The sequence below is a fragment of the Rhagoletis pomonella genome, unplaced genomic scaffold (genome assembly GCF_013731165.1).
Source record: "Rhagoletis pomonella isolate Grant_MI unplaced genomic scaffold, Rhpom_1.0 Rhpom_scaffold_00009, whole genome shotgun sequence".
Lineage (NCBI taxonomy): Eukaryota > Metazoa > Arthropoda > Insecta > Diptera > Tephritidae > Rhagoletis > Rhagoletis pomonella.
In genome coordinates, this window is record NW_023458563.1 from 36239300 (window position 1) to 36266221 (window position 26922).

Here is a 26922-nt window from a genome sequence, read left to right on the forward strand (position 1 = left end):
CAAAAGTAGCTACAGAAAGGAAATAAACATAGGAGATTTAGTGTTAGTTAGAGAAGAGGCCTCCCATAAGCTAGAAAATAAATATAACGGATACTATAAGGTTAAAAGTATTGATAAGAATAACAATTTTACTTTAATACCACATAGCATAGGAAATACCAATAAAAACAATAAAAATAAAGAAATTATAATTCATAAGAATAGACTTAAAACAGTATAAAACCTTAGTAATAACAAAAAAAACCCAAACAATAAGCACTCCAGTTTACTCATATTAATAAACAGGCACACGAGCCAAAGAAAACAAAATACAACATATCATGTTCAAAAAAAAAAAGGCAAAGTCAGCACAATAAAGACACATGTAAAACAAATGTAAACAGATAAAAACCCACACAACAAACTCTTTATGCAATAATTGCAATAAGAGCCGAGAAGCAATTAAAATTTTGTAAACTCCAGCAAACCTTAAGTAGGTCATTAAGTCTTTCCAATAGATATATACAATTGACTGCAATCGTATATATCTATTCTTAAGGAGGAAGGTGTAGTATTACACTAAATATCGACCGTACACAGCTAAGCCATTATGACCCACATAAATTCTAATGAACTCAGCGGGAGTTTAACGTCATATATATATTTGTTTACATTTGTCATCATTATTACTCAAGCCGTCGCATTGACCAACTCACGTGACTAATCGACAGTGTTGGTTTGTCAACAGTCGAAATAACTATGAAGAAATATGCTGACTTTGCATACTATGTAAATGCTTGTAGTTTATAAGCATTAGTGTAAATTAGTGTAAGAAATTTTGTATAAAAAGAGAATACTTTCAAATAAAAAAAAAAAATCAATGCTGATTACTCGTAAAAGCTGTCTACACATCATTTCATGGGCCACCAGCTGATTACACCTCACAGTATAGTACTCTTGAGAATCAATATTTTTCGATCGGAAAACTCTGGTTCTCGTTAGGAGACCTCCAAAAACAATATTTAACCATATTTTAATACTAAAGATTTTGCATTGCACTTCTGGGGGTTTTTGGCGGGCCTGTAAAATAAAGTTACTATGAAAACATGGTTAAACAAACAATTGAGTATTATTATTCGGAATATCCTGAAGAGAAACTGAGTTTCTCGATCGAAAAATATTGATTGTTTAGAACTCTATACCATTTCTACGAACAGTGGTTTTTTCCTATATAAAATACATGGAAAACTTTGAGCGCTTTGAGCGACCTCTAAATATTTTTTGTTTTCAAAATAAAAAAATAGGGGTATATTTTTCGGTATAGAACAATCCTAGCGATGAGAGCATAAAAATTCCGACTTTCCTTTTTCGCGTGCTCGATAGACTCAAAATATTTCGTCTGCTGAAAGTAAATTTTTATTAGGGATTGATTTCGAAAGTAAGTCTTTACTTTGTTTATCTGTAATAGTTACCACAGTCCCAAATTTATTAATTCTTGTACATTTTGACATTCTTTATGTATTTTTGTCGTCTCAAATTTAAAGATCGGTCACTGTGGGGTTGGGGTTGGGGTTGATTAGTTGTTAAAGTTGTGATGTTTCTAGGCAAGTTAATCGTTATAATTTATGTAATGTAATTTGATGCAATATTAACAAAATTATCTTTAATTTTCAGAGGCGCCTTCTCTGTTGTCAAACGATGTGTTCAGAAGTCGACACAGTTTGAGTTTGCCGCAAAAATCATCAATACAAAGAAATTAACCGCAAGAGGTAAGCAATTTATATATTTTGTTTAGCAATAAATTACAAGGCAGTTATGTAAAAATATGCAAACTGAATGATTTCAACAAAACTCTCCATGAAAGACGTAGTCTTATTGCTCATAACCAGGGAACGGATTTTATGGAAATTGCCTTTTTTTCTGCTAAAGAGATAGAGTATATTCGATTAAGAATGTCCACGATTTAGCTTTCACTGATTCCATATATACACATTTGATGTTGCCTTTTTTTGCCTTTTTTAAGATATTTGCCTTTTTTTGCCTTTTTCAAGATATTTGCCTTTTTTTGCCTTTTCTACCTTTAAAAAAGTGATTATAGCATTTACATTTTTTTCAAGATTAAAAAATATACACATTGCCCATGCGGCTTATAGAAGCGCAGAGACCTCTTGCCAAATTGGTGTTGGAAAAACTCAAAGCCGTTTTCTCAGCTAACGAAGGCTTGGAGGCAATAAGGGGCGTGGATAAAATTATAAAGGGCGAGGAGAACGCCCTTATTCCTGATAATATGAACGTTTCAAACGTTCCATATTTAAATTGGGCGCCGCTTGTATTAACTTACGTCGAGCACACATTTAGTATATTCAAGGCTTTACTTCGCGAAAATCGAATGAAAATGCTGCCAGAAAACTTCAAAATGCATCTTGTGGTTCAATGTTACTACAACTATACAGATTAAAGTTTTATGAGTTAGAAACCCGAAAGGATAAAATAGTCAAAGATTCAAAGTACAAATTTTTCATATAATGAAACTAGTTCATAGTTTGCAAGAAGCCTTAGCGGTGACAAACTTGATTATATTAGGGATATTTTTGGGAAATCTGACGTTGATGTTATTTGCGTCTCGGAAACGTGGTTTAATCCTGACATCTCCGACTTCTACTACTGTATTCCAAACTTTAATCTTATCAGAGCCGATAGAACAAAAAGAAAAGGAGGAGGTGTTGCAATCTACTGCAAGTCTACCCTAAAATTTTGCGTTTTAGCAGAATCAAACAACTGTGATACGGAATTTATTATTGCCGAAATTTCTGACAGTGTGACTAAAATATTAGTGTCCTGTGTGTATAACGCTCATAGATGTTACTTGTTAGATTCGTTTTTTTCTGAGCTATCTGTGTTTTTAATAGAGTATGAACGTTTTGTTGGATGTGGTGATTTCAATGTTAATCTGTTGTTAAACGACTCATATGCCAATAAGCTACTTGACCACGTGGCCGCAGCAGGCCTTGCTGTAGTCAACAAACTCGTACCAACAAGATACGCACAAAATTCGAATCCAATTTTGTTGGACCTTGTTATCACGTCTAGTCTTGACCATGTCATTAAATTCAATCAAATAAGTTTTATATCTGATCATGATCTAATATTTTGTGCGTTTGATTTGTCGTTTAATTGTCCTGCTAATCCTGTTAGTTTTATGTATCGTGATTTGAAGTCTGTAAACGTTAATAATTATTATATATATTATATATTATAATATGTCTGCTGATCTGTCAAATGTTAACTGGGATGAATGTTGGTTTGTTGAGACTGTAGATGCGAAACTTGACTTTTTAAATTATACTTTGACTAAATTATTTGATTTTCATGTCCCTCTACGTATTGTTCGTGCTATGAAAAGCTCTTGCCCGTAGTACAATAGCAAAGTCAGAGCAGCTATATTAACTCGTAACAGGTTATACTCAAAATGGAAACGAACCAAGACTGATTTTGCTTGGTCACAATACAAAATTGCTCGGAACAATGCTACTACAGTTATAAGACAAGCTAAGCGGTTATACTGTAGCTCTAAGTTGAACGCTTCACTGCCTTCCAAAGATCTATGGCGCAATTTAAAACATCTTAATGTGCATGGAAAACTTAAGACTGAGTGTAATATCGATCCAAACCTACTTAATGCCTATTTTAGTAGTGCCAGTAAAAGCTGTGATAGTCCTGTAGTTAATAATTTAAATGAAAATTTTACACTAAACGAAACGTTTCAATTCAACGGAGTGACTGAATTTGAAGTTATGAAATCCATTATGAGCATCAAATCTAATGCTGTTGGCGAGGATGGGATATCCCTGCAGTTTGTGAAACTTGTGCTGCCATTTATTCTAGGAACTCTAACACATATCGTTAATCACTGCTTTACGACTTCGTGTTTTCCAACGGAATGGAAAAAAGCGGTTATTATTCCTGTCGCCAAAAAGAATATTGCCTCAAAACCCAGTGATTATAGGCCAATAAGCATTTTGTCAGTGTTTTCGAAAGTGTGCGAGTCTATGATGGCAGCGCAAATTTCCTCCTTTGTCCAAGGAAGCAACCTTTTATCCCCATCGCAATCAGGATTTAAACCCAAGCATAGCTGTTCTACGGCTATGCTAAAAATACTTGACGACATAAGAATACAGTTTGACAACGGTGACTTAACCTTACTTTGCCTCCTTGATTTTTCTAAGGCATTTGACTTAGTAAATCACGACATCCTTTGTGCAAAGCTCAAATATTACTTTGGTTTTTCTGAAAGAGCTGTTAAGCTTATGACTAGCTACCTTGTGGGAAGAACCCAAAAGGTGAAGGGTAAAGATATCTCCTCCAAATTTTGTGTTGTTGATTCCGGTGTGCCGCAAGGCTCCGTGCTTGGTCCCCTTTTGTTTAGTCTTTTTGTCAATGATGTATTTTCTGTGTGTCAGTATGTTAATGTCCATGCCTATGCTGACGACATTCAATTGTATTTGTCTAGCCGTGTCGGTCTTGTTGAGGATCTGTGTTATAAAATAAATAGTGACTTGTCTGCAATTTCGCAATGGGCGCGTGATAATTTTCTTTGCATAAATGCTGCAAAGTCGTATGTGTTACCTGTTAGTAATAGTGAAGTATATGTAGAAGATATTCCAAAACTTTTTGTTGGTAATAGTGTTCTTGAATTTACTAACAAAATTCGAAATTTAGGTTTCGTCGTTAATTCTAAGTTAAGCTGCTCTGACCATATAAATAAAGCTGTGAGTAATGTGTATTCTGTTTTACGTAGATTGAGAATGTCAGCGTCATTTACGCCTTTGGAGACTCGAAGAAAGCTGGCTATTCAACTCATTGTACCACACATAACGTACTCTGAGCTTGTATATAGCAAGCTTGATTCCATTTCGCATAACAAAACTGATGCTGCGTTTAATAATGTTACGCGTTATGTTTTTGGCCTCAAAAAATTTGACCATATCTCCCTCTGGAGAAACAAAATTCTTGGATGCAGCATCTTTGAATATCTCGCAGCAAGAAACTGTATATATATGTACAAACTTATTGAATTCAAAACTCCGAAATACCTCTAGGAAAAGTTAAAATTATCTAAGTCTTGCAGACACACAAATCTTATTATCCCTAAATATTCATATTTGTCTTCCTCGAGGCTGTTTTTCTTCAATGCTGTGAGGCTTTGGAATTCCGTTCCTGATAGTGTTAGGTCTGCGATGGATAGGGGCAACTACGGGAGGATAATGCATGAACACTTTAATTCTATGAAATAAAAGTGATTGCAACACAGCTTTTCTCTTCTCTATACTTCTTTCTCCCTTTCTCTTTTATACTTAATTGTTAAGTTTCTTTATAGGAGTGATAATATCTATTATTTGATGTTAAGTTTTAATCTTAATTTTAAGGATAAGCTTTTGTATTTAAATTTATTGCTATCACTTATTTGTATCATGTTAGATTTAAGATTCTAATTTTGTAAATTAATGCGCGCTGATGTATTATAAAAGACTGAATTGTCTTAAAAATACAACCTCGTTTATTAGTTAAATAAAATAAATAAAATAAACGTTTATAAAATAAATGTATTTTTTGGTTGTTCTTCGTATTTTCTGTCTTTTTAGTGCCTTATTTTGCTTTTTTTTGCAATACCTAGTGCCTTTTGCTGCCTTTTTCGCTATTTTGTTTTGCCTTTTTAGCAACACCTAGTGCCTTTTCCTGCCTTTTTCGCTATGTTATTTTGCCTTTTCCAGCCTATTTCGTTATTTTATTTCGCCTTTTTTTTATAGGTTTTTAAGTCCTAAAAATCCGTTCCCTGCTCATAACATTGCTTATACTCCTTTTAGCCAGACAGAGACATTAATTGTCTCTTAAATTTTGAAGTCATCAGAGTCAGTCAATGATTCGTTAATGGCATTTAATGAACATTACAGTTAAGTAAACAAAAACCTTTACTTAACTTTTAACGAATGGTTTTGAAATTTTTTGATTGTTTTCAATAAATTTCAATTTCGTTCACGTTGCTGTAACAGTGGCAATTCAAGAGATCCGAGTTCATTCCTCGGCAGCGAATTTTTTTTTAAACAATTTTTTTTAAGTTTTATTGCTTAAAAAATTAATATTTTTATTTTCTTTAACGTTTAGAAACTTTTTTAATTCATATTTTTTCTTTTACTTTCAGTTTCTCAAATTTTTTGTTTTTTCCTGTTTAAATTTTTTTTTTCATTTCGTTTGTAAATGATAAATATAATAACGCATTAGCACATCTTTCAATTAGTCATTCGAAATACAGAAAAGAGCTTTCAAGATAGTTGCCGGAATATAAGACTTTTGTCTCTCGAAAGACTGCGGTGAGTTGAAAGACAGATGCCAGAATTGGTCTGTTATTGGTTTTGTTTGTCTTTTAGCAAACAGTGTCTAAAAATTTTATCAAGTAAAAAAAAATTGTTTCCTTTTTAAAGCAACAAAATCTATAAATCAAAAGCAAATTAGATCAAAAAATCAAAAAAATCAATAAAAACAGTTTATAAAGATTAAACAAGAAAAAAATAAGTAAAAAAAAGAAGAACAAAACTTTCCTGCCCTAGGACTCGAACTCGGATCTCTCGAATGGCGCGCCGTTGCTCTGCTCACTCAGCCATTGCGTATGCTGATCCAGTGCTCACAAAATGATATAAATACTTATTTTTATATTTTAAAAGTGAGTGATGCCACAAAAATAAAGGGCCGCAATCGTGGCCATACTTAAAATTTTCATTTCATAATTTTTAACTCTGAGAGGAAATATTAATTAACAGTTTTACCGATCATTAGTTAAGTGCCCATTAGAGTTAATTTAAGGATCGTTTCTGAGTGCGGCTGATAGACTTAAAAACGATTTGAAATAAATTGAATGATTTTACACATACTATTTTTACAGATTTTCAAAAATTAGAGCGTGAAGCTAGAATTTGCAGAAAACTTCACCATCCTAATATTGGTAAGTAAATATAAGAAGTTTCTTTAGTGACGTAAGTATTTGAGAACTAACATAATTTTGTACTTTAAGTGTTAATAGCAAATATTTAGTACAAATATGTCTTGTATACATGTAGCTAATTTTACTTTCAAGCGTCGTATAAATGTAGTGCGCAATAATATGTTTTAGTCCATTCGAAGGATTTTCACTGATTTGACATGTTTCCTTTTACAGTTAGACTACATGATAGCATACAGGAAGAAAACTACCATTACTTAGTGTTTGATCTGTGAGTATATTTTCTTATATTCCTCTGTATGTACATGTGAGTATGTGGGTCCACATAATTATACGCATACATACATTTATGTAGGGGCTTACCATATACATAAGTATATAAAACCAAAGTGCAATACAATGAGCCTTTTTAATTTACAATTACAGTGTTACTGGCGGTGAGCTGTTTGAAGATATTGTTGCGCGAGAATTTTATTCAGAGGCAGATGCATCGCATTGCATTCAACAAATCTTGGAGTCGGTTAATCATTGCCATCAGAATGGTGTGGTGCATCGTGATCTGAAACCAGAGAATTTACTGTTAGCTAGTAAAGCCAAGGGTGCAGCTGTAAAACTCGCGGACTTTGGCCTAGCCATTGAAGTTCAGGGCGACCATCAGGCATGGTTCGGTTTTGCCGGCACCCCTGGCTACTTATCGCCGGAGGTGCTGAAAAAGGAGCCTTATGGCAAATCAGTAGATATATGGGCATGCGGTAAGCGAGCAAAAATAGAAAAACAAAAAATGTTTCCATCATATGAATATGCAACATTGCATGTAATAATGAAATTTTGCATGTGAATATGGCATATAAATCATTGCTAACTAATAAATAATTACGACATTTAATTGTTTATAAAATTTTCTCGGATGTATCATGAATTAAAGTCTTAAAATGACTATAAGAGAATGAGCAAAAGCAAAAGAAATCGAGATGATAATTTGGGTACTTCTCATAAGGTTTGGAATCGGTTTTATTTGCGCATCGAGAAGCTTTCTATTGTTGACTTCAATGAACTTTATTTAATAATATTTAATACATATGAAAACGGTTATATTTTTAAAAATTCACTTGGAGTAAAGGTCTTAAAAAATTCTATATACTTACACAGAAGAAAGAAACACAATTTCACATATGTATTCTTATAGTACATTATTTTTGGGGGGGTTATTGTCAGGATTACAGCGCATATCAAGGCTTGCCTACTTCAGTAAATCAGTTAAGTGTTATCTTCAACGCAAAGCTAAATGTTTTGCTATACTTATTGTGAGTATTGTGTGCATCTTTAAAAAATTGTAGCCAGGCTGCAAATGAAATGTGTTTCCTGTATTACTAGTTCGGGAGGCGTAGATATTTAGACTGTATTAATACGTAAATGTATTAAAAGTTTATATTTTTTGCAAACATTTTTTATTTACTTCAGTAATTGAACTATTCTCTCTTGAACTCGTAGGAGTTATTTTGTACATTTTACTAGTCGGTTATCCGCCTTTCTGGGATGAGGATCAGCATCGTCTTTATTCACAGATAAAGGCAGGCGCATACGATGTAAGTGTACAGCTTGTGTGTACATACATAAATAATTTTTAATAAACATACATTTTTGCATAGTATCCATCACCTGAATGGGATACTGTAACACCGGAAGCAAAGAATTTGATAAATCAGATGCTTACTGTCAATCCAAATAAAAGAATCACTGCAGCTGAAGCGTTGAAGCACCCTTGGATTTGCGTAAGTTTTGATTATTGCGTTGTTGTAATTTCTTAAAATTGAGAAAATTGGTTTCAAATTCAGCAACGAGAACGCGTGGCTTCAGTGGTTCATCGCCAAGAGACTGTGGACTGTCTCAAGAAATTCAATGCTCGTCGTAAACTTAAGGGCGCTATTCTTACTACAATGTTAGCCACCAGAAATTTTTCCAGTAAGTTCAAATGCTAAATTTTTAAGTCATTAGTTGAATTATCTACCTTATATAAATTTATATTTTGGGAGGAATAGGAAGGATTGCATCACGCAATATGTTCATTTACCTCATGAATTGCGTGTAGTAATGCACATTTATCCACTTTTCAGGTAGGAGTATGATCACCAAGAAAGGTGAAGGATCGCAGGTTAAAGAATCAACAGACTCCTCAAGTACAACATTAGAAGATGACGATGTCAAGGGTAAATATATAATAATTTCTTAATAAAATATAAAATTGCTTTCTTATTCCGAAGAATGTTAGGCTTTTCATTTAAGTTCCAGCTCATAGTAAACTATAATCTTTTTAATAATCACTTTGCTGGAGATGCCCAAACATTATTTTCTCTGATGTTTATTATTTATTTATTTAATCATAGTTACATTTACAGAGTATGATATATTATAATCTAAAATTACATGTAGCTATTACACATCTATATATAGTATAAAAAATAGGGGTAAGAAAAATAAACGGTAAAATAAAATAATATAAAATGAAAAGAGAAGATAGATGGTGGAGGGGATAGGAAGAACTATTGAGAACTTTAGTATTCACTTGACAAAATAACGCATTAATTCGTTCTTAAAACCATTTATGTTCTTCAAATTTCTAATCGCTACGGGGAGGGTATTCAGATACTAAACGCGTAAATTTAGTATTGCATATAGCAAAAGGTCGGGAAGATTTGCTGAATTCAAATTGTTCCTTTAAATAATCGGTGGCCTATGTGATTACGATTTTGTGTAGCAATGTCAAGCATTTGATTTTCAATGGATCGTCGAAGGGAATGGAAAATATGGTTAAGGCAAAAATTGAAATATGTTCATAAATACCGTAAATATACAGAGCAATAGTGTTGTACAGGGTTTTAAGTTTTCTATTGCGTGCACTATCCCAGCTAGCATTTAATTCACAGCGATATAGTAGTGCTGGTAGTAAGTAATTTTAGATAGCAGCAGTCGAATCTTCACTGGTGTCATGTGCTAAATACTCAATAAGGATCACAGCATGGCATAAACTTTGCCGATTGAACTAAAAATGTCGTTCTTCCATGTTAGGGTTATATTAATTATTACACCTAGATTCCTAGCAGTGCACAAATTTTATCATGTAATTGTTAAATTTTACTTTAATGTAATGGTAAAGGTAAGTTTTTTCTTATGTATAGCAATGCGTTGGGATTTATTGGGATTCAGGACGAGGCCAGTATGTATTACAAAGAGAACTATAAACTACAAATCCCATGAAAGGACTGAAAAATGAATATACATACATATATTTTTAGCGCTTCTATTTATTAATTTATTATTACCGTTTCTAATAGTTTTCCCTCAAAAGCTATAGCATCATGAAAATTTTCTGCTTTATTAGTTATAATCAGTCTTTTTCCAATATTTTTTTAGTAAGTGTTTATAAATCACTGTAAGGAATTTTCATAAAAACCATGCCGAAATTATTATTGGGACTCTTTGTTTATAAATATTATGGGATATTTTTATCGTATTGAATTTTTGATTTTGCACATATGTATGTAAATGTTTTACTTACACATTACGTTGGTTATTTACTTAATAAAGTTAGAACTTTGCCAAATTTTAAGGTAGCTCGTTTACCATTAGCATTACTAAGTGGAAGATCGACCTATCTCGACAGCCAGTTCTGAAAGGCCCTATCTCAGAAAACTTTTCAAGAACGCTCTACTTCAGAAATTGATTGAAGAACGCCCTATTTCAGAATTTTATTGGAAAACGTTATCTCAGGATTTGGTTGAAGAACGCCCTATCTCAGAAGTCGGTTCAGAAACGCCCTACCTCAAACGAAAACACATTGAAAATATACTGAGACTATCAGACCCGGCGAACGTCGTCCCGCCCAAAATTAGATTTTTAGTTTAACCATTTTGATCCAACATTTTCTCCAACAGTCCACGCTTACGATTTCCATTAGCACATTCATCGGCTAAGATTATGGTTTGGTGGTCGTTTCCCGCCTTAAATAACCTAACGAAGGTGTTATGTCCATGAAGAAGTTCCCTGGCGGCAACAATGATCCAGATCTATACTGAATCTGCCCTAGAAACTTTATAGCTGGTGGCAATTTCAAAATGGATGCGTATCCATGTTCAACAGAAATACAATATACATACATAGACTGAGATGAAGTACCCCAGTAGAACTTGGGAGCATCGTACGATTGCTCGGTGAGTACTCCCTTGGGAGTATACGAATACTCCCCATTGCTCCCTATGCTTCTGTGTATAAGCATGTAATTTTGTATACTCCCTTTAACATTGGATGTCCTAGGAGGGGGAGTAATCCCTTTTATCTCCTAAACGAACAATCGGGGAGCACACACAGAATTATCATCCCACAAACCTCCTAATAGAGCAATACGGGAGTACTCCCATAGTTATCTCCCAGAAACCTCCCAAAAAGACAACAAGGGAGTGCACATAGAAAACATCCCATATTCCTCCCGAACGAGCAATAAAGGAGTGCGCCCATTAGAGACATCCCGAAAGCCTCCTGTAGGAGTAATAAGAGTGCAATGATAACGAACATTTTACATTAGCCAAATAGATTTTGCTATTTATTAAATTTTTTTATTTAACTTTTTAATCACGTGCATTTGTGCAATATTACAAGATCTTAAAAATAAAACATAAATGATACGTCTTACATAATTGCTTAAATTTAGAATTATATTGCAGAGAAATCATATGAAATTAAAACATAATAATAAAACGGTAAGATAAGATTTGAATTATATGCACCTATATGAACATATAAGTATGTACTCCTATATGATTTCCTGGGTGTCAAGGATGCTTGCCTGCTCAGGAATCCACCAAGCGGGGAAATTGTGAAGGTGACTTTGCTTATCTGACATCTTTGTCACCCATGCGATGTTTAAACCCCGGGGTCACACATAAATGCTGACATTAATTTGCGCAATCTGAAAAGTATATAACGGTGCATTTATAAGTAATACAATACATACTTAATATATTTAAACAAAAGTTGAAGTACATACCAACGGACTGTTATTAAAATCTGTGTGCAATCCAAATTAAATTATTGTGTCCTCCTTATGCTTCTATAAGAAATATTTTCTGTTGTTTTTTTTTGTATGATAAATTCTTTCGAAAACACAAATTTCATTGAGTGAGGTGCGTATTGCTCTCCTATCAATCAAAAAGAATACTCTTGGATTTCTCGCTTAGGAGACATCACTTTTTGCTCCTAAGCGAGTAATAACGGAGTACAAAACCGACAAATCTCGCTTATTGCTCCCAAATCATGCCTCAGGGAGCATTCTTTAATTGATCGCTTAGGAGATCTCTCATTAAGCTCCTAAGCGAGCAATACAGTAGTAAAAAACCGAGAAATCTCGTTTACTGCTCCCAAATCATGCCTCAGGGAGCATTATTTCGTCGCTCGCTTAGGAGATCTCTTATTTGACTCCTAAACGAGTAATAAAGGAGTACAAAATCGACAAATCTCTGTTATTGCTCAGATATCAGGTTAAGGGGGGTACTCTTTTATTCCTCACATAGGGAGATCTCCCTTCAAGTTCTAGTGGGACCTTAAAAACCAGTTTCGCGAAAGCAATTTAAGTGAAAAATTATGTTTCTATCAGGTTTTATATTAAATTCAATTACAAAAATTTATTTCGACAGGTGGTGATTTGAGATTTGCCACTGCACAACTTAACGCTGGTGTGTTGGAATGAAGCTTTAACGCATAATAATATTGGCAAATCACATCCATTGGGCCAATCGTAACACACGAGAGTTCGATATACTCAATGGTGCAACAGCTCGATTTATACTGACATTCTCGGAACCTTTTCTCACTTTTCGATTTTAGTAATAACTCGACCTCAGCATCACCTCACCGCTCTTTTTTGTAATTGGACTGTCTCAACCGTGTCCAGTACATGTTTTGAATATTCGCCAAATCGGATCATAAAAAAAGATTTTTAGAAATAACTCAACTCCAGCGCCAACTGGCGTGTTCAATTGTCAAACTAAACTATCCAGAGACCCACTCAAACACACACACATAACTTTGTTGAAATCCCTCCAGCCATTCAGGATTTCACTCACAAACATACCTATGTACACATTCAAAGATAACGCAAAGGCGGTACGTTTGTACTTTGCCATTCACTCGTTTTAAAGAGCCCATTTTTCTTCATGAGTATGTGATTGATTTCATATATCTCCAAACCATGTTCCAGTACTCTACCATGAACATTTCCAGAGATATATATACATAAAAATGACCGCGATGTCTGACCAAACGGCTGAACCGATTTCAATTATGTAAAAAGTACTATTTTGGACCTCCGTGTGGAAGGTTTTTCGATTAAAAAAAATCAAAACTTTTTGTTGTTATTGCCAAAATATTAAGAAAGCTAAGACGTCATGATTTCACAATTTCATAGAGTTTTCCGTGTACAATGATAATCGATTTCTAAGGAAAAACAAAGTTGTTGTTTTTATTAAATTCTTAGCATTTTTATCATATTTACTCACCTTCTAAACCTTCCCTGGACTTACACAAATAATTCAAGACCAAAATTAGTCAAATCGCTCCAGCCGTTCTCGAGTTTTAGCGAGACTAACGAACAGCAATTCATTTTTATATATAAAGATAGGGCGTTTTTGAACCGAATTCTGAGATAAGGTGTTTGCCAATAAAATTTTGAAATAAGGCGTTCTTCAACCAAATTCTGTAATAGAGCGTTGTTGACAAATTTTCTGAGATAGGGCGTTGTGAAACATTTTCTGAGATAGAGCGTTTTCGAACTGGCTGCCGAGATAGGTCGATCTTCCATTCAGCCATCGATATATGGTTAGAACCTGCTATGAGAGCATCCCAGAGATGGTTTATCTGTCCAAAGCATTTGAAATCTTACTTGCAAAGCACTCGCTTTTGCAGTGCAGATTTAAATGCTTTGATGTGAGCATTATTTTCAATGTCTTAGAAATGTTATAGATATCAATGTGACAGTGAAAATACACTCAAAACATAACATTTTGCAGTTTTTAGGTAGCCCCTAATTTTATTCGATTTCAAAAATTCTGAAAGTGATGCTAAAGAAGGCCAAGCATAATGTGCATATCAAATTTGGTACATATTGGTGAAGTGGTTTTCGAGATACATATACTGTATGTGTGTAGATCTGCAGATTATACAAAAAATTATAAGAGGTGATATGGTCAAAGTAAAACCAATTGTAATTGATAGCTTACAAAAAAATACATTTAAAGTTAATTTTAACCAAGTTTTTACTTCCTGTCGGAAATGCAGAAAAACCGATTTTTAACAGCGGAAAAAGGGGGTTTTTTCAAATGAGAAATTTGTGTTATAAAGTTGTAAATCTAATTTCTTTTTAATGCAGTATTATAGATGAATATCTAAATAAGTTTTTGGGAAAGTTTCAGATTTAAACATCAAGTGATTCTAAAGTTAAAACAATATTATGGTTACGCCACAAGCGGGCGCTTGCCGCTAGATGACAAGAAAGGCCCTTCATTGCATAGAGTAGAACAAGAGTGTTCAAACTCTCATAACGAAATACGGAAGTTTTAAATACGTCAGCATTCAGTGGAACAAAATGAAAATAAGAAACTTTGAAGAAAGTAGGTGGATAAACAAAAATATCGCTAGTCACACGATGTAGCGAACAGAAGGTGACGCATTCCGCAAACCGCTACTTTGGTTTTGCTGATTTTTAAAGTTCTCGATTTATAGTAAACAACGCCTCAAAAACTTTAAATGCACTGAAATTCACTATATGTACATTCACTAAAATCATCGTTTTTTTCACATTTCCTTTATTAGCTTTTATTAAAAATCATATTTTCATAATTTAAAGCAATAAAAACACGTTTCCTATCGATAAATGGAATATTAAAATAATTGACTAATCTCACATTCTCTTTTATCCTCCTTATTCGGCTTCGCTACTTTTAACCCACAAATGTCATCGCCGCCGGGAATGCGCAATCTTGTATTCTATCATTCTTGTGCTAGTCAGGCTTATTATATCACTTGACAAGGGGTGTCGGAAATTCGTTCCAAATCAAAAAATATTGTCCATATTTTATTCTACTCAGTACCTCAGAATACTATGAAAAGAATATTTTAGAAAAAAAAGTGATTTTAAATCTAAAGGTTAGTTCATTGGCTTGAAATTTCGTAAACATGCATTCTTTCTGTGTGACCTGAACTTGATTATCATTGTGTAATGCATTGGTATTAACAAAAAATACTCAAAATTTATTTGCTGCCACTTTTCGCATAAGTGAAAAATGGTTACCAGCGTCTTATTGCCAAAATGTTACGAGCTGTTTCATCTAATGAAGAAACTTGACATCTTTAGACTGTAACAACTCTTGTAACTTACAACTGCAGTTGCTACAAAGTTTGTATACAGGCAACTACATTTTTGTGGTCGCCGTGAAGGTTTCTGGAGCGAAAGCGAAATTTGAAAAGTATGTGAAATATTTTAGTTTTTAATAGTTTAAACGATATTAACCTTTTGCAATGTGTTTTGCTTTTACAGAATATCGTGAAAATAATAACAAAAGAACAATTTGAAATGTTAGTTCTCGTGGCTTACGCGATTTTGGTGAAGCGCATGCGAATACTGATTGCACATTTTTTCCTCTATCAACTGAAGCACCTCTTTTAAAACTACCGATATACATAATTTCCCAAATTGTAGTCATTGTCGTGGGAGTTCCTTCCGCGAAAAGGTGCGCGAGCTTTTAGGAGCGGAGGTATTGAAGTTGAACGAAGTTCTTCCATTGTGTATTAAGCAGAATATACGCAGTCAGACTTGTATGCATACTCGGTCGCATGTCAGTTCAGTATACACTTATGCGACACGTTGTTCAAACATCATTTTGTTGTAATCGTTGAAGTGAGCGAACATCACGGCATATGGATCTACTTCTCAGCAAACATTTAGAGGCAAAAATTATTCATACTGGACTCTTATTGCCCTCACATACGGCTCGTTATGGAGTTATATTTGTAGGTTTGGTAAATATATTAATACCGTCTTTTTTTCAATAAAAAAATTGCAAAAGTTTCGGGGTGGCTTTCCTTTACGGCCTGCCCTCTTCTCCGGCAACACAGAAATGAGAATTCTGCCTAGCAGGGGTATAATCCCTGAGCATGGCCGAAGAGCGCCTCCGTAAAAAGAACCTTCTAAATAAAAGCCACCGAAGCTTGGCGTCTTCAACTTTATGTACCCTTGGCGGCCCCCTCCGGCAACAGTTCAAGTCAGTGCCTTCATCTACTCAAAACAAGCAAAAATTTAGATTATTCCCTATTTTTGTAAGGCAGTCTGGAGTTGCATTTTTGTAAACGGCGGCTTATGACCTCTCTAAAATGGGGTATGGGGGGAACCCGCGCGCCCTCTCCCTCCGCCCACCGCGTACGCAACGTAAAGGAAAGTTGCCGAAAGTTTCTGTCATACTCATATACATATCGCACCAGAAATTCAAAAAGACGAAACAAACATCGTCACTGAAATAAAAAAAGTCCTGAGTAATATTTTTTTTTTCATTAAACGATATGGGGAGTTGTAATTTGACGAAATCCATTATATCAATCAAAAAGTGAATTTTGAATTTTTTTAATTGGCTACGTTTTTTTGCGTTTCAGATGACGATATTATGTAGTTATACATATAAAGGTGTTAAGAATTAGGGTTGTTTTTAGCAAATGAAGTTGGGAATCGCAATTACAATTTTAGGTCTTTTTATTCAAGTTAAAATATTATAATTTACAATTTAGATTCAATTACTATTCTAAGTGCTCTTGGGTGTTAATGATTGTAATGAACGAGACCGTATGATTGTTGAAATAATGTTTCAAAGGGCTGATTGCAAGAGCTTTAGCAAATTTACAAAGATTTTTAATTACAAAAGAATATAGATTACTTTATATTTTGGGATATTGTATGCACAATATGTTTATGTTAAGTGGTGATACTTATTAAGAAGGTTGATGATCGGTTGATAAATTCCCACGTTGGTAAAATAAAACTTCGCTCTGATATGTTCCGGCGTTAGCTGGTGGATGACTCGATGAGAAAGAAGGAAGATGGCAAAGCTGAGATTGCCTTTATAGGTTACACTGGAAGGGGCAACTGCAGCCTGTCTATAGCTAACACTGAAATATTCAAGCAGGGGTGCTTTAATTCGGTACAAGCTCAGGGATGCATTTGGGACTAAAGGATGCGCAGAGATGCATATTTTAAGTGGGCGCAATTCACTTGAACATGCCGGCCCCTCTGCACTTGTTGCTGAAGGACGTTGGGTTGTAGGGAAAAACGCACCGCCGCCAATGTTTTTGTTGTTGTAGCGGCTACAACAACCCCGCCCAGATCGCTAATATCTCAGTTCTTGTCGTCAAGTTCCACTAACGGCAGCCCTAAGAAGCGTGCAGCCTCAATAGGGTCGGTCCACAGGGACAAAGACGTTAGGGTTATCGGGTTTTCCGGGCATACGAAGAGATGTTTCGAGTCGTGAGGGGTCTCTCCGCATGCCGGACACTCATTTGGCACGTCTGCGTTAAGTCTGCTCTGGTATGAGTTTAACCTGCTGCAGTAGCCAGAGCGAAGTTGGGTTTTTGTAGTTCTTGTCTCCCGAGGCAGATGAAGCTCCGTCTCGTCAATGTCCGGTGGTTGTATGCCTAGAACGGCATTCAAAGGTCTGGAGTCTACATAACTCGAGACTGACTCTCTGTGAATGCCGTTCAGGGACTGTAAATATGTTGACGGGTCCAGAGGCTGCTTAATGAACCTCTGGACTTCGTCCGTCAGTTCGTAGAGATGCCTCCTGACGTGCCTAGGCGAAGGCTCTTCTGCAAGCAGTTGTCTATTTGGGTGACCACGTATGTGGTCTGAGTGTCGACCACTCAGATAATTTGCCGACCACCGTTTGAGCCTTTGTGGGAGAGAGGAAGCCTCTATATCTTCTAGTAACGTGGAATGGCTGAAAGTGTCAAACGCCTGTGACAGGTCCAAAGCTACTAGAATAGTTCTCTCACAGGGACGGTTACGGTTAAGGCCACGAGTTATTTGAATGTTTATGGCGTTAAGTGCTGTTGTTGTACTGTGCACTTTACGGAAACCATGCTGATGCTTCGCTGGGGTCAGGTGATTCGTGAAATACGGGAGGCCTCTAGTGTCTTCGCTACCGGGGAAAGGAGTGTTATCGGTCGATACGAATCTCCTTTGTTGACTCCCCTCCTTTGTTGACTCCCCACCTTCCAGATGTCTGGGATGATGAGAGTGGCCATTGACAAATTGAGGACCCCCGTAAGGTATGCTACTCCCGCAGGACCCAAATTTTTCAGCATCAACATGCATATTCCGTCGGGACCCATGGCTTTGGAGGCTTTCGCCTGCCCGATGGCCACCTGAACTTTACCGCAAGTGAAAGCAAGGGGGGCACAAGTTGGCAGTTTGTGCAGCCTTCTGGTCACTCGACGCTTGGCTTTGCCCACTGGAGGATGCAGTATGAACTGCCTGCTAAAATATCTTGCGCATCGCTCCGGGTCCGACGAAGAATGGTCGCCGAAAGAGATTTCGACCATGTCGTCATGCTTCGTCGGATTGGACAGTTAACTCACGGGTGACCAAAGCTTACTCACATCAGAGGTGAAGTTACAGGTCTTCAGATGCTCTTCCGCTTATGTACGTTCACTAGTTGCCGAACCTCCGCGTTGAGATCCCTGATACGGGGATCTCCGGGATCGGCCTGACGAATTTTATTTACAAAAAGACAAAAGAAAAGCCTTCGAAGAATTAATTTTAGCTTACTGTGCAGGAGGTAGCTCCGGAGAATTGGAATTATCCCTTAAACGCCGCCTGATTGACGCACCGTTCGTGCACTTCTCTCCCTCTTGAACAAATAATTTTAGTGAGCTTAGCATTATTACAGATTTTTCTTATAAACTGTTGTAATAATTTCATTTTACTAGCACAGCTTGTTTGCAACTACTCTATGGTTACCGAACTGCCAAATTTCAATTATCGATTACTATAGGTAATAAAAATTTTAGGTGTGTATAGCAACAAATAGTCAGTACGAATTTGTACTGGAACCTGAACATTTTTACTGGAAAAGTGTATAATATAATAATAATAACAGAACATATACTGCAATTGGAACGATACAGAGAAGATTAGCATGGCCCCTCCGCAAGGATGACACGCAAAATCGTGAAGCGTTCCACATTTTTCACATCCAAGGAGTATGTGAAAAAGCTGCGCAGAGCACGGCGGCTCTAAGCCGGCTGATGGCGAACGTTGGCGGCCCGAAGCCATGCCGCAGGAAGCTTCTGATGACAGCGCAATTCCTCGCCGGTCATGGTTACTTCCGAGAATATCTTCATAGAATGGGAAGGGTGGACTCACCGTTCTGTCACTACTGTGGAAAAGTCGAAGATAACGTGTACCACACATTCTTCACCTGCGAACACTTCTTGATTTCGCGCAGAATGTTGGAAGAAAGACACGGAGACATAACTCCGAACAACATAGTTGGGGTAATGATCTCCAGCGCAGAAAAGTGGGAAGCAGTTGCGAGATACGTGAAATTCGTACTCTGCTGCAAACGAGAGGACGGTTGTCTACTGAGAACACCCGAATAAAACGCCCCTACAAAAGAGCAGCCCCAATCTGCCCATCTGAAGACATGCAGAATTGCGGTGCCAGACTAGCGCCCCCGGCCCACAGTGTATCATTTCCATATTCTAGAGAAGATTAATTCCATTATTTTGTGTCGCCAAATTTGAAAACAACGTCAAGAATGTTTTTAGAAATGCCTGATAAAAACGAAACAATGACAACTAAACAATTTTAATCAAAGTGTATGGCGTGACGGGGTTTGATTTGGAAAATTACCGAGCACAATAATATTTAAACTTTTATATTTGAAACCGAATCTCTATGTTTATTTTGTCGGTGTTATGTGATTTATGCAACAATTACTAAAATACCATTTTGGTCTTATTTGCTTGGGTATGTTCTTTTTAATGAATATACATTTTTGGGATTTTAGTAAACTAGGACTGAGTATTCCATGTTAAAGTAAAACGATGTTAACTCAAATTTATTTTTAGCAATTTATTAATTTCATTAGACCCGAAAACTCGTTATCCGCCACTATTCGATAAAGTTTGTATCTCAGTTTATTTGCCACTCCTCTTAGACTTTAAACAACATAATTTTAGCTGCTGGAAAGTGCAGGTTTTGATGAAATTTTCTTTTTTCTGGCCTACTGGGAATTTCATTTTCTTCGAGTAATTCATTTGCATTTTATCTCGACCGAGACAAATTCTTATATTTTCGTTTTGAATAGAGAAAGCCTGATTCATTACCTTTCCAATGGTATCCCATTTTTGTAAATAGAGTAAGAAATATTGAACTTATAACGGAATTTTGTTGACCCAACTTGACTTTTTTATCGATATTTTCCACGCCCATAATTAAAAAAAAAATATATATTTATTTTTAAATCCATTTCTGTCAGTATATAATATCTTGTTATAGGGAAATTCTAAATATCAATTTTGGGTATTTTATCCTTTGTAGTTAGTTAAATATTTCAGTTTTTGCATTTTTAAAAATTGCAGTTATATAATAGGGTGGCATGACAGTAACTATAAATTACCAATTTTTTGTAAAAAGCTTCGCCTATCTTATGACGTACCTTGGGCAAAATTTCATTAATATATCTTCAATAGATTTCGAATTACAGAATTAAAAGCAGCTAGATGGGTCAAATCTTACACTGTGCGGCCAGTGATAAAGCATTTCCCTCTCCTACGAAAAAAAAAAAAATAATAGTAATAATAATAATAATAATTGGATTGAGACCAGTTGGATACTGTTCATGGCATACTGCAACATGTATACGATTAATTCGACATTGGGCTGGCGAGAGCAGTATTCCACCACTTTAGTATGTGAGGGTGACACCTCCCAGAAATGGCTGGTGGGCTAACGCTGCAATCGCCTCCGTCTCGTTAAAACCCTGGAAGGTCTTCAAATACGTTCAGTACACGTCGCCATTTAGTTGGCCGCACAGGTCCAGTTGAGATTTACTCCTGGTTTTGCGCTGTCTTGGCTCTGAACACAATATCCCATAAGGACTTGTGTCAACCCTCGCGATGGCCTGCTCCTTTGAGAGAAGGGAACTTCGGGACACTTAAAGCGACTGTGCTACGTGTGGAGATAGCGGCTTGAAGCGGAGACCCAATAGAACTGACATGATTAAACAAATAACAAAAACAAATGTAATGGGTGTAGATGCTCCCGAGGAAGAATGCAACGCATTTAGAAAGAGCACCACGAGCACGGAGAAAGCCGTCGACGTGGGGCAGAAGGGTACACCTTTGCAAACGACAACTCCCGGCAGCCGGTACACCTTTGCAAACGACAACTCCCGGCAGCCGGGATGGTGGTCATCAAACGCCAGCTGCTGCAAACAGGGACAAGCATGCCACTGCAAGCTTGGGAACGTGCGAAGGCAATGAAGATGAGCAATTGGCCCAGATTCGGCTCATCTTGAAGAAGATGCAGAGTGCTGTCTCCAAGCAGAAAAATGTGTCCATGGACATAAAAACGGGTATGGCCCAAATCGAGGAGAGCCTAAATATACTAAGCTACCTCCGAGAGCAGCGCCGGAAGGGGTCTACCCTTTCCGAGCTGCAGAAAACTGGCCCTGGCTCGCAAAAGAGAGCTCGAACTCGATCCGACTCCCCAATAGGCGAGCCGGAAAAGAAAAAAAATTCTAATAATAATAATAATAATAATAGTAGTAAAAATATTATTATTAATAATCCTAATAACAATAATGGTAATAATAATAATAATGCACAGAAAACCGTACCAGCTAATCAATGGAAAACGGTTGGAAAAAGCAGAAAGCCCAAGCCAGGGCCAGCGCCAGGTGAACCCTTGGTCAATAAGGGCGAGGCGACCAGCTGCAAAAAAAAAGAAGAGGGTGAGAAAAAGAAGAGTCTCGCCAATCTAATCATTAAGCCAGCTGAAGGCAAAACCTATGCAGAGGTGCTGGGAACGATACGTGGTAAGCTTCTACCTGAGAAGACGGAGGCCGTAATTCGATCTGTTCGGAAAACCCGCGAAGGCGGCGTGCTCATCGAAATGGAGCGCTGTAGCGACCACTCAGCATTTAAGGAAAATGTGTGCACTGCCATTGGCCAGCTTGGAGAGGCCCGTATTCTCACTAGACGTTTACGTCTAGAAGTTCTGGGCATGGACTGCCTAACCACGGGCCCAGAAGTGGAGAACGCTATACGCGGGGAGTTAGGAGACAAGATGAATGGCCAACTTCGCGTCTCTCTCCTCGCTGTAAACTCGCGAGTACAAAGAATGGCTGTGGTGGAAATCGACGAACTGCCAGGCCGGACTCTTATTGAAAAGGGGAAGCTGCGAGTATACAAGGCAATATGAACAGGAGTAGGGTAGCTGATGACCTGCTGGACCAATTGGTTCTTGAACAAAGAGCAGACGCTGTCATCATCTGTGAACCCTATAGAACAAAGGAAACCTGGCATGTTGACCAATCAGGCTCGGTCGCGATATGGATTTTTAACCCCAACCATCGCGCAGAGAGCAGCGGGACGCTGCTGCGTCTGGGTTAAAATGGCGCAAATCACTCTGGTGAGCTGCTACCTGTCTCCAAACGACACAGTCGCTGTCTTCGGGGAAAAGCTTAAAGACCTTGAAGACGAATTGCGCGATATAACCGGCCCCATAATTGTTGCTGGAGATTTCAACGCAAGAGGCGTGGAACGGGGTATGCCTAATGTGACCAACCGTACTTCTTTCGGAAGTACAGTACTTCTTTTTTCGGTATTGTACTTCGTACTTCGAAGTACAGTCAAATGTACTTCTTTGCGATATTTTGTACTTCAGGTGGAGGATTCTGTAACCAGTTAGTTATAATTTTCGGATCGCTATTGCACTTTTTGACGCATTATATAAATGTTTTTGCGTCAAAATTGAGATAGCGATTCGAAGATTGTCGCTAACTGGTTACAGAACCTTCCCCCAGGTCGTGTACTTCTCCGATCTTCTGAACGATAGTCACATGGCCTGGGCAATAAATTTGTTCAAACCATTAAAGTCGCCGCGGACCGATGGCATCATACCTGCGCAGCTGCAAAAGGCTCTGAAGGTGTCGCACAATTGGTTGGATCTTATTTATGCGAACTGCGTGAGGACCGAGTACATCCCCAAGGCTTTGAGGGTAGTCAGTTTTGCGTTCATCCCGAAGGCTGGAAAAGGCTCTCATGTTTCCCCTGGTGATTTTCTGCGGATATTGCAGACAGAATTGTCGCAGCACGAACTGCTATTAGGCTAAGGGAAACCGGGTTCTTTTGCAACATAAAACAGGAAAAGGAAACGAAATTTCATAATCGGCTCGCGGCGTTAACTTAACCCAACCTTACGTGTACTTCTTTGAGCTATGAAATAGTTGGTCACATTAGGTATGCCCCAAACAAACACCAGGGTCCTTGAAATGGCAGCCCGCATTGGCCTGACCATCCTCAACATATCGAAGGCCGGGTTTTGGATACTCTATCCCTGACATAACCCTGGTCTCAGAAAGCGTTCTTCGAAGGGCTGACGGATGGAGAGTGATGGAAGACCTGAGTGATAGCGACTACAACTACATCACCTTCCAAGTAACCGACATAACGCGAGGGCAAACACGTAGTATCCCTCGCAGGAAACTAGGATGGAACCCGTCTGGGGTCGATGTTCGCAAGTTCGATACGTCACTCCTAGCAGATTCCCAAGGTATTTCACCCACAACGGGAGAGATCTACAACAGGGAGTCTTGTACTAAGCTGGTCGAAGAAACTATGCGCTGCATTCACGTGCAAAGCCTCAATGCCACAGAGGAGAGCATGGTCAGGTAAAAAGCAGGTATACTGGTGGAATGACCGAATTGCTGAGCTGCGAAGGGCCTGCCATAGAATGCGGAGACTCGCAACGCGCGCTCGTGGTAGACCTGAGGCGCTGACCAGAGCAGCAGCCTACAAAAGCGCTAAGAAAGCACTTGGGCCGAGATACAGAAGGGTAAACGGAACTGCTGGAAAGCGCTATGTGACGAAGTGGATCGCGATCCCTGGGGTCAGGGATACAAAATAGTGATGAAAAAGTTCCATACATCATCGCAAGCGATGGATGAGGCCCGAGTTGAGAATATAGTGGATGCGCTATTTCCCACACACCCACTAAGAGCCGATACAGTGTTCGTCGAGGAGCAAGCGGAGGCACCACTGTTTTCGACAGACGAGCTGAAGCTAGCCCTGCGAAGCATGAAAGCCGGCAAGGCTCCAGGCCCAGATGGCATACCAACGTAGGCAATCAGGTTATCAGCGAAAACTAGCCCTGACCTCCTGCTTAACATGTACAACAGCTGCCTTAGGGCCCGGGTCTTCCCAAGCCAATGGAAGAAGGCGAGACTGGTGCTTATACCAAAGGACAAAGGGACCCAAACTCTTCTTCATCCTTCCAGCCACTCTGCATGCTAGACACAGAAGGCAAAATGATGGAGAGTCTGCTCAAAATACGCTTGACGTCAGCCATAGAAAGCGAGGGAGGCCTTTCACCCCGACAACATGTTTTCAGGAAGGGACACTCAATTACAGGAGCAATTGGCGAAGTAGTCGAGGCGGTACATAAGGCCGAAGAAGCCTGCCACCAGGCGCGGCCAATAGTGCTGCTAGTCACACTGGACGTCAAGAACGCCTTCAACTCGGCAAGAAGGGACGACATGCTGGAGGCCTTGGAACGGTCATTCAAGGTTCCAACATACTTGCTAGATATGATCCGGGACTACCTCAGAGACCGTTGGCTTTTGTACGACACAACACAAGGTCAGAGAAAGCGACGTATAACCGGCGGAGCGGCACAGGGGTCTGTACTTGGCCCGGACCTCTGGAACGCCACGTATGACAGTCTGTTGCGCACGCAAATGCTGGAGAGCGCCTTCCTTGTCGCCTTCGCGGACGACGTGGCCGCCGTCATAACAGCAAGAAATGTCCAGCTAGCACAGCACAAGCTAAACCAGGTCATGCGCAACGTCAGTGGATGGATGAGCGATCAAGGTCTGCAATTGGCTACAGCCAAAACGGAGATCGTGCTCCTCACCAGGAAACGGATCCTAACAATTATAAATATGATGGTATAAATGTGATGGTAAAATACCTAGGGGTGAAGCTTGACAGCAAACTCACATTCTGGGAACACATCCATGGAGTATGTGAAAAAGCTGCGCAGAGCACGGCGGCTCTAAGCCGGCTGGTGGCGAACGTGGGCGGCCCGAAGCCATGCCGCAGGAAGCTTCTGATGACAGCGGTCCAATCGGTGCTCCTGTACGGGGCAGAAATATGGGCTGACGCATTGAAAGTCAAAAAAATACCGGATTCAAATGTCTTCGGTCCAGCGCAGAGGGGCACTACGCAATGCTTCTGCATACCGTACAGTGTCCGCGGACGCGGTTCTAGTTATTTCTGGCGTCATGCCAATTGAGCTACTTGCTTACGAGCGAAAAGAGATTTACAATCTCAGTGCCGAGATAGGTCGAGCAGCTGCCGCGGCAAGGGCGCGCCAGCACCTGATCCAGCAGTGGCCACAAAACTCGAACGCGAGCACAAAAGGCACTCCCTGATAGCCGACCTTCAAACATGGCTGAACAGACCACATAGGGAAGTCGATTTCTACCTGACGCAATTCCTCACCGGTCATGGTTACTTCCGAGAATATCTTCATAGAATGGGAAGGGTGGACTCACCGTTCTGTCACTACTGTGGAAGCGTCGAAGATAACGTGCACCACACATTCTTCACCTGCGAACGCTTCTTGATTTCACGCAGAATGTTGGAAGAAAGACACGAAGACATAACTCCGAACAACATAGTTGGGGTAATGATCTCCAGTGCAGAAAAGTGGGAAGCAGTTGCGAGATACGTGAAATTCGGACTCCGCTGCAAACGAGAGGAGGGTTGTCTACTGAGGACACCCGAATGAAACGCCCCTACAAAAGAGCAGCCTGAAGGCTCCAACAGCGCGCTCCTGCATCTGAAGACATGCAGAATTGCGGTGCCAGATGCGGGATTCTTGCGCGGGCGGTGGGAGTTCGGGTTTTAGTGGGTAGCCCAACACGCTTTGGTGGGAGTCCCACACTCGGGGAAGGTAGTATAGAGACTAGCACCCCGGCCAGTGCATAAAGTATTTCCCTCTCCTACGAACAAAAAAGAAATAATAATAATAGAATGGCGCCTACACATATGCTAGTGTTTGGCCGAGCTTCTCCGATTTGTGGCGTGCGTCTTGATGTTGTCAGACAAAGGGGAGGGACCTACAGTTTTACGCCGACTCCGAACGGCGATTGTATTTTTATGAGGAGCTGCTTTTCATGGCAGAAATACACCCGGAGGTTTGCCATTGCCTGTCGAGGGATGACCGCTATTAAGAAAAACCTTTTTTTTTACATTTTTTTGCAATGTTGCTTGAACCCAGGCGTGGAAGCGCGCACTGCTTACCACTACACCACAGCGGTGTATAATAACCAAAAAAATTTGCAATTCGATTCAGAAAACTTAACGTGAATTTAACTTACAGAGTTTTTCAAATAAAATTCAAATCTAAATAAATATTGTTAATGCTGTTTACGCTTTTAAATTAAACTAATGGTGATTTCGTTTCTACCAAAAAATGTTGCCTTTTGATTGCCCCTTTCTCTTTTCTTGTTCGATTCTAAATTAAAGGCAAAGGGTGAGAAAATTTTGTGTTCGTTTCTTGTAAGGAAAAAAGCTACATTCTACAGATGGTTGCTTAAAACGACAATATTATAAAATACGTGAGCTAC

At 38.5% G+C, this 26922-nt stretch overlaps 1 protein-coding gene and 1 non-coding gene across 2 annotated transcripts in view; both read left to right on the plus strand.

The window, feature by feature from the left end:
• Window positions 1-1648: 1648 nt before the first annotated feature.
• LOC118745503 (calcium/calmodulin-dependent protein kinase type II alpha chain-like) overlaps window positions 1649-26922 on the plus strand; it is a gene marked incomplete at its 5' end in the record, with an annotated part of 165068 nt that continues 139794 nt past the window's right edge. The window contains 8 exons of the mRNA XM_036478952.1: window positions 1649-1748; window positions 6917-6976; window positions 7190-7244; window positions 7400-7725; window positions 8465-8559; window positions 8623-8745; window positions 8809-8935; window positions 9088-9180. Coding sequence (XP_036334845.1) covers window positions 1649-1748; window positions 6917-6976; window positions 7190-7244; window positions 7400-7725; window positions 8465-8559; window positions 8623-8745; window positions 8809-8935; window positions 9088-9180 — 979 coding nt within the window. The remainder of the gene's footprint in view (window positions 1749-6916; window positions 6977-7189; window positions 7245-7399; window positions 7726-8464; window positions 8560-8622; window positions 8746-8808; window positions 8936-9087; window positions 9181-26922) is intronic.
• On the plus strand, window positions 19149-19252 carry LOC118745919. Its single transcript, XR_004993742.1, has one exon. It is a non-coding gene; the product is annotated as a U6 spliceosomal RNA (small nuclear RNA).